The following is a 9,552-nucleotide window of genomic DNA, read 5'->3' as shown; positions in this document are numbered from 1 at the left end:
CTATACTACATGTTTCTGCGTTTTATTATTTTCATTCACATCTTCATATTCTTTACTGTATTTCTGAATTCCCATGCCTCCTACCCTGGAGAAAGGTATTTTTCTCAAGGCTGGCCCCCGACACAGATAATATCTTATTGAATTTTTTGCTTCTGTGAGGACCTGACTTTGCAAACTCAGTTTTAAAGGAACTTCATCTTAAACCGTATAACGAACGGCCCCAGAAATGTGCTGCGAGAGCAGAATTTGAACAGATACCCGGGAAATAGCTAACTACGGAGCAGGGAGCAGGGCTACTAAATTTAGAGGTCCGGATGTTCCTAGGAGGCATCCTGTCCCTGAAACCTTGTCAGTTATTACTGGTCCTTGGTTAGGGTTTTCACGCCCCAAAACTGACCAATGGTTTCAGAAGCTACCTTACCCTATGCCCTCCTTGGCCAATCCCTAGACGACAGGATATGAGCTCCTCTGATTTTGTCATTTCCTCTTTAAACATTTTTTTTTTTTCTTCCCTGGGCTCCAAGCTGCACTTAGCCTCACCCACTCCTTTGATGTGGTGGAAATGAAGTCCAAGCTCGACATTGAATATTAAAAATCTCTTGTTTTTTGCATCGGAATCCGGTACCGTGCCGTTAATGTTGGGAAATGATTAATGTGGGGCTAGCACTTCTTTTTGTATTATTTAGTTTCGTGTATAATTTCATACCTCCTAGGGGCCATTTGTACTTCGCGCAGATTTCTGGGAAATGTAGTCGCCGCGACTGTGACGTCACAAAAAGCCAGGAAATCCCATTCCTGCTTCGGTCTTCACGCGTGCGTCTTCCCAAGATTCCCGTCTGTTGCTCTTTCCGGTTGCATCTCTGACATGGAGGTTGGTCCAGGGTGCAGCTCAGCCTGAAGCACTGTGCGTGGTGCCGGGCCGTCTCGGAGGGAGCGGTCCTGGGCTGGGTGGGAGGGCGGGAGAAGCTGCCTTGGAGGTGCTATGCTCAGGTGCAACCTGAGGTTGCAGGTCAGAGCTGGGGAGAGGAAATAGGGACCGTGCTTTGAGTGAAGGTTTTCTTAGGACGTCCGTGCAGCGCGAGACCGCCTTGGGCTTCTGCTTGGCAGCGCGGAGTAGTGCGAAGTCCAGGAGGTCCAGGATTGCAAGCTAAGGATGATCAGCTGACTGCTTGCTCCTGAGGGGGAGCTGGGAGTTCACTGAGCCGCTATGGTGGGGAGGCATGCATCACTAGCTGACCCATTTCTCCTATGAATGCTATGAGATTTCTCAGTATCTTTTATATATGGTTTTTCGAGACAGGGTTTCTCTGTAGCTTCGGAGCCTATCCTGGAACTATCTCTTGTAGACCAGGCTGGCTTCGAACTCACCAAGATCCACCTGCTTCTGCCTTCTGAGTGCTGGGATTAAAGAAGTGTGCCACCACCGACCATCTGAGATTTCTCAGTATCTTTCGAACAGTCGTGGTTTCTGATCTTTACTTTGTAACTGGCCTAAATGTATGGTCTTGAGTTTATGAAAAGTTTTTATTCTCCAATAAGCCTCTCTGCCTATGCAATAATCTGAATCAGACCAAATCAAACCGAATTAGACAAAGCCCAGGTTTAATGTATACCAGTGCTCACTGATGGATTTCCAGCCCCCCAAAGAGAGGAGATAGGGAAGAACTACTGGAAAACCGTGTGTTTGTCCTCTTGGGTGCTGTTTAAATACCATGTGGATGTGGTATTGAGCATCTGGGGGGGGGGGTGTCAGCGTTTTCTGTGCTGTGGTGTCTGAACTGAGGCAACTCCCACAGGAGGGGGCTTGGGATGGAACTTCCACCCAAACATTCCAGACTCTGACTATTTGAATGCTAGGGGCTGAGGTGGAGCCTTAACTGAAACATTCCAGATATATGGATGCCAGCAGGGGCTGAGATGGAAGTTCCACCCAAACATCCCAGACTCTTTGGTATAGGGATGCTGACTAAAGTCTATCTTCTTCCTTTGGGCATTGGTTGATGTAGGGGAGAGGAGAGTCAGCAGTTGGTGGGCTCACACTCAGCGGGAGGTGTGGCTGGAGAGGCAGCCGGTTCACTGCCATCCTGGAGACCTTAGACATCTGTCTGTTAAAGGAGATGGGAAAGCAGGTTGCTAGGAGAAAAAAATAGATTGTTATTATCGACCCTACGGTTGGGGCCTGCCATGGGAAACTGCCAGGAGAGGGATGGAGAAGCACCCTGGCACAGGAGAGGCAGGGTGAGGGAGGGAGACAGTTTACCTTGTGTACATTTGCTCTGACGGCTAAAGAACTAAGAAAGGAAAAATATCTGAGGGGCCTCAGGTCTCTGGCAGTAAATTCTGGAATGAAGCAGCAAGGTCTGCCAGAATCAGCTGCTATAGAAAGCTGTGGAGAGAACACACATACAGCCCACACACAGAGTGCCCTGTGCAGGAAGAAGGAACTGGAGAAGCTGACTCCAGGCTACACATTGAGGTCTGGGTTCCCTTAAAGCTTTGAAAGCTCCCCCATCCCTAATGTAGGGCGGACTAACTGTGAAAACGACAGGATGTCTGCTTGGCCCACAATGGTTGTGTCAATGTCTTGATGTGGCCTTGAGCTTGTTGAGCTGGTCCAGAAGCAGGAGCCCTAGGAACAGGTGAAAAGCTCTCATGGCCTTGTGTTACAGTGCCAGGCTTTTGTGTCAGGTCAGCAGGTGAGGAGAACTCCCAGACCTGTGTGTATTCCTGGGATTTTAGTAACCAGACCAGTGATAGAAAAGAAACGTCAGTCTCCTCTGAGGCACACCCCTGTCATCCCTGCGTTTGTGAGGGGGAGTCAGGGCCCTCTGGTCCTCCCCTGCTTCATAGCAAATTCCAGGCCAGTCTATTCTACCTGAGTCTGACAGCATTTCAACTTTAATGATGTGATAAATACTTTCTATGGTGCTTTTCATGTTTCTTACAGTGAGCACTTTAACAAATCCATGCAGTCAATATTTTGTTGATTTGCAAACTATGTGCTGCAGCTGGGATGCCTTCCCCTGCCCTTACAGCAGAGGTTCCTCTGTGAGCAGATGCTTCTTACAGTGAGCCAGAACAAAACCACTTCCTGCACTGTCCTTCACATGGGACACTGCATATCCAACCAGTAAAGCAAACTGCTAATGGTGGGTCCTGCTCTTCCACAGGTCCAGTTCAGTTCCCCTTGTTGACAGTCCTGTGTCTTTCCTCCCAGGCTTCTTTCACCTTATTCTAATGTCAGTGTGTTGCTTTAAGAAGACTCAGAAACAATGTATGGACTATTAATATCCTCAAATACATCTAGACATCTAACGTACACAGCAAAACATGTGATAGTTATCTTGAAACAAAGTTTCAGTATATAATTCATGTATCCAAAGCAGGTACTATATTTCTTCCATATTTTTCATGGTTTAATTCACTTTCTGAGTCATAAAATTGCAAACTTGGTGCCTTGAAGCAAAAGCTAATGATTTTTTTCTTGCCACAGTTATGGAACAAAGCCCTGGAACAAAGACCTAGGAGTTACTATTTCATGATGTCTGTGGTACATGTTTTAAGCACTATGTCTTGTTATCCGTAGGTTGCTTACTTTGAAAGGAGGGTCTCTAATTTTTAGATCCTGACCTTCAATCTCGTCGTTTCTTTGAACCTCATTTTGAGTTCCCACCAATCCCACCTAGTCTTCAGTTTTGTCTGTCTCTCTGAAAGCTGTTTCTGAGGGGCACCAAGAGGAAATGCAAGAATTCTTATTGTACATACTCTGTCCATTTTGTTGCTCTAGGCTTGCTTCTAGGACCAGCCTCCACTACTCCTGAACTGTGAATCAGGTCTCCTTTGTTTAGCTTTCTTCCTGACCATTATTCATAACAACTTGTAATCAACACTCTAAACAAAGGCAAGCATCCATAATCCATTTTTTGGGGAATGTGGGCATAGTTTTCTAGGCTACTCCCTGCTGCTTCAGGGTGCTGGTAATCTTATGGGGACCTAAAGAAAATTTAGATTTATGGTCATTTCGTGACTGGAATATTCTGTGAAGCTTGATCTTATCAGCCAGCAGTCTTGAGGTTATTCAGGATGTAGAACTCAGATTTCTAGGGCTCTTGCTCCTATCGGACATTTCTCAGGGGGTCTTCCTTGATCACACCTGATTTTTCTTAACCTGGAATGAATCCACAGCCTCTCATTTCCTGTGGAAACAAAAACAAAACCTCTTCTCCAAAGTTACATATCTTTTGACTTAAAATTTTGAAGTCAAAGCATTTTCAAAATATATATTGTATTAATCCATCAGCATTTGTAAACAAATGTCTTTTAGCAGCTGTAGCTCCTTTCTTAGCCATCAAACAATTCAAAGACAACAAATAACATACAGTATCCAGACTCTCTGTGTGTTTTCCATCTTTACGTGACTGTATTTTAAATTCCATTTCTTTTATATTTTTAATTTTTTTTTTTTTTGAGACTAGATTTCTCTGTGTATCTTTGGCTGTCCTGGCTCTCACTCTATAGACTAGGCTATCCTTGACCTCACAGAGATCTGCCTGCCTCTGTTTCCCCAATTTTGTGATTAAAGCTGTGTGTCACCACGCCTTGAACTTGCAGAGATTTGCCTGCCTCTGCCTCCCAGGTATTGGGATTAAAGGTGTGTGCCACCACACCCAACTACTCTCTTTTTTTTTTTCTTGATTTTCTCCTTTTTCTTTTCAATCCCAAGCCCTCTTATATATTTAAACAGACTCTAAACCATTTAGAGGTTTTTTTTTTTTTTTTTTTTTAAATCTGAATCTATCTTTTATAATATCTCTCTCTTTTTCTGACCACATGAGTCTTTAATTCGCTAAGTGATATGACTTGGATTAAAGCCATGCTTTTGATGGCTGAATCCAGCCCATTCCTTAGCTTTTCTTAGAGTGTCCATCCTCATGGCGAAGGTAATAGCTAGAGCCATGTTTATTGCCACAACTCTATGGAGTTTCAAGGGCCATGCCACCACCAAGAAGCATGCTACTCACAAACACCATTTAAGAGTTTGGTGGTGGGTCCTCTTAAAACAGCTGCAAGCTTTTTGCAGCTAAAGCTGAGTCAGGCATCCTCTCTTAATGAGTTGTGTTTACCTCTAGCTAACAGCCCACCCGAGAAAATGCTGCTACCATGAAGCCAGGCTTAACTCTGTCCTTTTGTTTCTGGAATTACTTCCCAAACTCTCAGATTTTAAGTGGATATAGCTGTCCACGTTGGTGGCGAAAAATACAGGCAGAATATGCTAGTCATTGAGATTGGGAAGAAATAATGAAGCAGTACCAGGAGAAAACTATCTTGATCTGGTTAATAAAGTAAGAACTTTAAGAAGGTTTATTAAATTACTAGAAGAAATAATGACGTATAATTACAAGTTATACCAATAGTTTAGGAGGTGTTTGACATTGCAATGCAAATTATACTTTGACAACTTATTATCTCAACAGGCTTATTGTGGAAAAATGAATCTCGACCACACGAATGAACTCTTAGTAATGCCAGTTCAGCCTGGAGAAGGAAATAAAGCTTCCTTCAGTGACATGCATGCTTTGTCCAGCAGTGAGCACTCTTTCCCATAGCACTTCCCCAGGTTTTGTTTTTGTTTGCCAGTCTTAAATTGCCTGAAATGTTTGCTGTTAATCTTATTGGCTAAAACCCCTCCTCGTGATGCCCTGTTACAGGCACACTGCCCTCCACTCACAGCGTCTCACAGGATTGTCTGCAAGACAGCAGACGCTTGCCCATGCAGAATGATGGTAGCTGGGCTGGCCAATATGGGCAGTGATCCTCACAGTTTCGGAGGTGAATGTCTCCATCTTCATCTTCTCTGGGCTCTTGCCTTTTTCCATGCTGGTAATTTGCCTCTTCTTGGTGACCCCCTAGTCCACTTGCCTCACCTTTCCTAATGCTGTGACCCTTCAATACAGTTCCTCATATTGTGATGACCCCTAACCATAAAATTATTTTCTTTGCTACATCATACCTGTGATTTTACCAAAGTTATTTGTTGTAAATACTTTTGTAGTTGAAGGTTTCTCCAAGGGGTCATGACCCTCATGTGAGGAACTAGTGACCTAGTGACCTGATTAATAAAGGCATAGGATCTATTTATTTTCACTTCTAAAGGTGGTAACATTCTATACAAGCTACAAAGAAGCTTTCAAAACAGTTCTGTTTGTTTTTTCATGAGAAATTACTGGGTGTTCTGTTCACCAAATTGCTTCATTTTGCCTGTTTCTTCAAGATTTGGTGACTCCTTCATTGATGCTCAACTCTGCACTTTATTTAAAGACATTTTTCTATGTAGTCATTCTGAGACTTTGTAAAGATTTATTATTTATTTATTTATTATGTATACAGTGTTCTGCCTGCACGTATGCCTGCAGGCCAGAGAGGGCACTGAAATGCATGACCAATGGTTGTGAGCCACCACATGGTTAGAGGGAATTGAACTCAGTTCTCTGGAAAAGCAGCCAGCACTCTTAATGTCTAAGCCATCTCCCCAGCCCCCATGTAGTCATTCTTTACTGCAGATATATTTCAGTTGTCCTGAAAGTCTTGTGATGATAAAGCTACTGCCCCCTCCCAATGCTGAAAACGTCATGCCTTTCAGACACAAGACTCAGGAAATTGGAGCTGGGCCTGGCCTGAAGGTCTTCTGCCTTAGGGTGACTTTTCTTACTGCCGGAAGAGGCTTTGTGAGCTCCAAGGCAGAGAAGCAATAAATAGCCCTGCTTAGCTGTTATTCCTGTGAACCACCCCCATGAGCAGTATGACATTAAATCCCTAAAGGTGCCCAGTGTCTCCCACATCTCAGCATTAGCAGCAGTTGTCTCTGATGACTTCTTAGTTCTTAGTTACAGAGGAGAGCATACTGGAGCCACTAAAGCATCACAGTTGCTAACTGCATTCCAGATGCCTTTCCCTAGACCTACACCGAAGTGTAGCTGTCACTGCCTGTTAAAGACACTGCTCAGTGCAGCACAGAGAGCATTATGGAAAACTAAAACATTCAAATCCAGAGAACTATTGTCTTGTGATGCCCTGACCCAGTAGATACACCACACCACAGTTCCTGTGCAGAAGGCTCAGGGAATATATCTGGAGAGGGTCCATATTGATCATGAGAGCCAGGGGCTCAGGAAGTTTGCTGTGAGATTGTGCCTTCTAGAAAAGGAAGGGAAGCTTCACCAAAGATAACCAAAAAAAAAAAAAAAAAAATGACTGCTTGAACAAGCCCTGAACAGTGGCAGTGGCACAAGACCCCCTGCAGGGGGCAGTCTGCTGGCCAACAGAAGTATAGGCACATAAGGACTGCTAAGAGAGGAGAATTGGTCTTCCACGGGGATGAGCCCACTCAACATTCATCCAGTAACAAGTGGTCAGTCCCCCAAATATACACAAAGGCAACACTGAGCATTCATATTTATATAGTAGGTACGTACAGTGTAGATATCTACAGTTATGGCTGTGTGTGTAACAATAATAATAGAGAAAAATGAACCAAGTATCTGAGACAGATTATTGGGGTACATGGGAGAAGTTGCAATGAGATGATACATGGTTAAATGATATATTTCATTTCAGGAATGCATATATGTGTAGTATGTAGTAGCACATGACATTAAATGCATGTTCTGTGGCTGCATTCCTTTTACATATCTTTCTCAAATGGATCATGTCCAACTGGGTTTACGGGCTCCTTTACCTTGTCTTTACTATCGATGGTCAGTGTGAGCTCATGTGACCACTTCAGGCATGTCTGAGGATATTACTACCTGTGTAAGAACATTTCTAGCTCTCTTTCATCCTGGACAAATCCGTGCTGCCTGTCTGAGGGTTCCTATTGTGCTAAAGCCCGTGATGAGAGACAGCTTGGAGAAGAAAGGGTTATTTAGACTCCAATTCCAGGTGACAGTCCATCACTGGGAGAATTCAAGGCAGGAACCTGAGGCGTGAAGTGAGAACAGGCCACAGAAGAACACCGCTGACTGACTCCCCGAGACGGCTTTCCTGTACCGTGTAGAACTGCATGCCCAGTGCAGGCACCACCACAGTCGGCAGGGCTGTCTCAGGAATCCCTAGTTCAGAAAATGCCCCTAGACTTGGCTACAGGGCAGTCTTGGTAGGAATTTTTTCAATTATTTCTCTCTTTGCAAATTGGCCCTAGCTAGTTTCAGTTTTATCCAGCCCAGAGCATCTTGTCATTTAAATTATTTATGGTTTTAATTAAATTAATGTGTGGTATCATTTGCTGATCTTTATTTCAGGAAATGCTGTCCTTCTCGGATGTGGCCATCGAGTTCTCTCCAGAAGAGAGGGAATGTCTGGAGCCTGCTCAGTGGAATCTGTACAGGGATGTGATGCTGGAGAATTACAGCCACCTTGAATTCCTGGGTGAGCATCTCCTCTATAGTGACTTCTTATTTCACCATCAACTTGTAGCTTCCTCACTTTGTGTGGTTTCTCATGGGAACATTTCAACAGTTTCATATCTTTTGATTTTAAAAAAATAAGAACACTATATTAAAAATCATTTCTGGGCTGGAGTGATGGCTCAGTTGTTCAGAGCACTGACTGTTCTTCTAGAGGATCGTTAAGTCATAGGAGACTGCTCTTTTGTTCCTGGCCGCCCAGACACAAATTATCACACAGACACTATATTAATTACAACTTTGTTTGGCCTGTTAGCCCAGGCAGGAAATCCCACATCACCGGCACTCCTATGACAGTTCACGATTGTTTGTAAACCCAAGGTCTGACAACCTCATGTTGTATAATGTTTTGATTGTGTTGTGTTCTGACAAATACAGCTGATCAGAGTGTAGAACTAGCCACTAGTTGACCATAGAGATATGGAAGACTATAGAAAGGGGAACAGGACGTGGAAAGGAGGGGCTGAGACGGGGGCTCTGCGTTTTGGATGGTGGGATGGTACTTCTCTGATCATTCATTTCCTTAGCCGGTATCTCACTCCTGATGTTTTATTGATAAAGATTAATTAAACAAATCAATCTCATACAGACATACATCCAGAGAAAAAAACAATGCATATGAAAAATTAAAATAAATAATGAAAACAGGAAGATTGCTTACACTGTTTGCGTCTTTCTGTGTTTAACCTTTCCGTGATGGGTGTGTCTTTCCCTGACTCTAGTGGGACTTTTAGAAATTCAGTGGTGTGAGAGGTGGAGCTCACTTTTTATGTGAACTGTGTTACAATTCTAAGTTACTGTTTTTTTCCCTGAAACGAAACTCAGACCCTGGGTGCTATTGGCTCCTTCATGTGTTGCAGTGATCCTGTCTGAAAACACTTAAGGAACTGATTGTCTGCGATCATTTGTCACCTCATCTCTGTCCTTACAAGTCATGTACAGACAGGGACATGTCAATTCTGAGTAAAAGAACACATAAACAACTTCTCTTTTTTTTTTTTATTTATTTATTTATTTATTTATTTATTTATTTATTTTTTTAATTTATTAAAGATTTCTGTCTCTTCCCCACCCCCGCCCCCCCCTCCCC

General features: G+C 43.5%; 3 protein-coding genes across 4 annotated transcripts in view; all 3 read left to right on the top strand.

The window, feature by feature from the left end:
- The window catches only part of LOC126503272 (zinc finger protein 58-like), a 104,056-nt gene that overhangs the window by 52,832 nt on the left and 41,672 nt on the right, over positions 1-9,552 (top strand). The window lies entirely within an intron of this gene.
- Positions 483-9,552, top strand: part of LOC126503279 (zinc finger protein 58-like) — a 151,352-nt gene continuing 142,282 nt past the window's right edge. The window contains exons 1-2 of one of the 2 annotated variants that reach the window (XM_050144852.1): positions 483-621; positions 714-871. In XM_050144852.1, coding sequence (XP_050000809.1) covers positions 866-871 — 6 coding nt within the window. In that variant the 5' untranslated portion in view covers positions 483-621; positions 714-865. The remainder of the gene's footprint in view (positions 622-713; positions 872-9,552) is intronic. The other variant, XM_050144843.1, reaches the window with a different exon arrangement.
- The window catches only part of LOC126503274 (zinc finger protein 58-like), a 29,207-nt gene continuing 24,494 nt past the window's right edge, over positions 4,840-9,552 (top strand). Inside the window, exons 1-2 of the mRNA XM_050144836.1 lie at positions 4,840-5,829; positions 8,298-8,424. Coding sequence (XP_050000793.1) covers positions 8,301-8,424 — 124 coding nt within the window. The 5' untranslated portion in view covers positions 4,840-5,829; positions 8,298-8,300. The remainder of the gene's footprint in view (positions 5,830-8,297; positions 8,425-9,552) is intronic.

The sequence above is a fragment of the Alexandromys fortis genome, unplaced genomic scaffold (genome assembly GCF_014885135.2).
Source record: "Alexandromys fortis isolate MF-2015 unplaced genomic scaffold, M_Fortis_MF-2015_v1.1 scaffold_52, whole genome shotgun sequence".
In the NCBI taxonomy this organism is placed as follows: Eukaryota; Metazoa; Chordata; class Mammalia; order Rodentia; family Cricetidae; genus Alexandromys; species Alexandromys fortis.
Note: the sequence above shows the minus strand (reverse complement) of the source record. Positions and strands in the feature narration are given on the sequence as shown.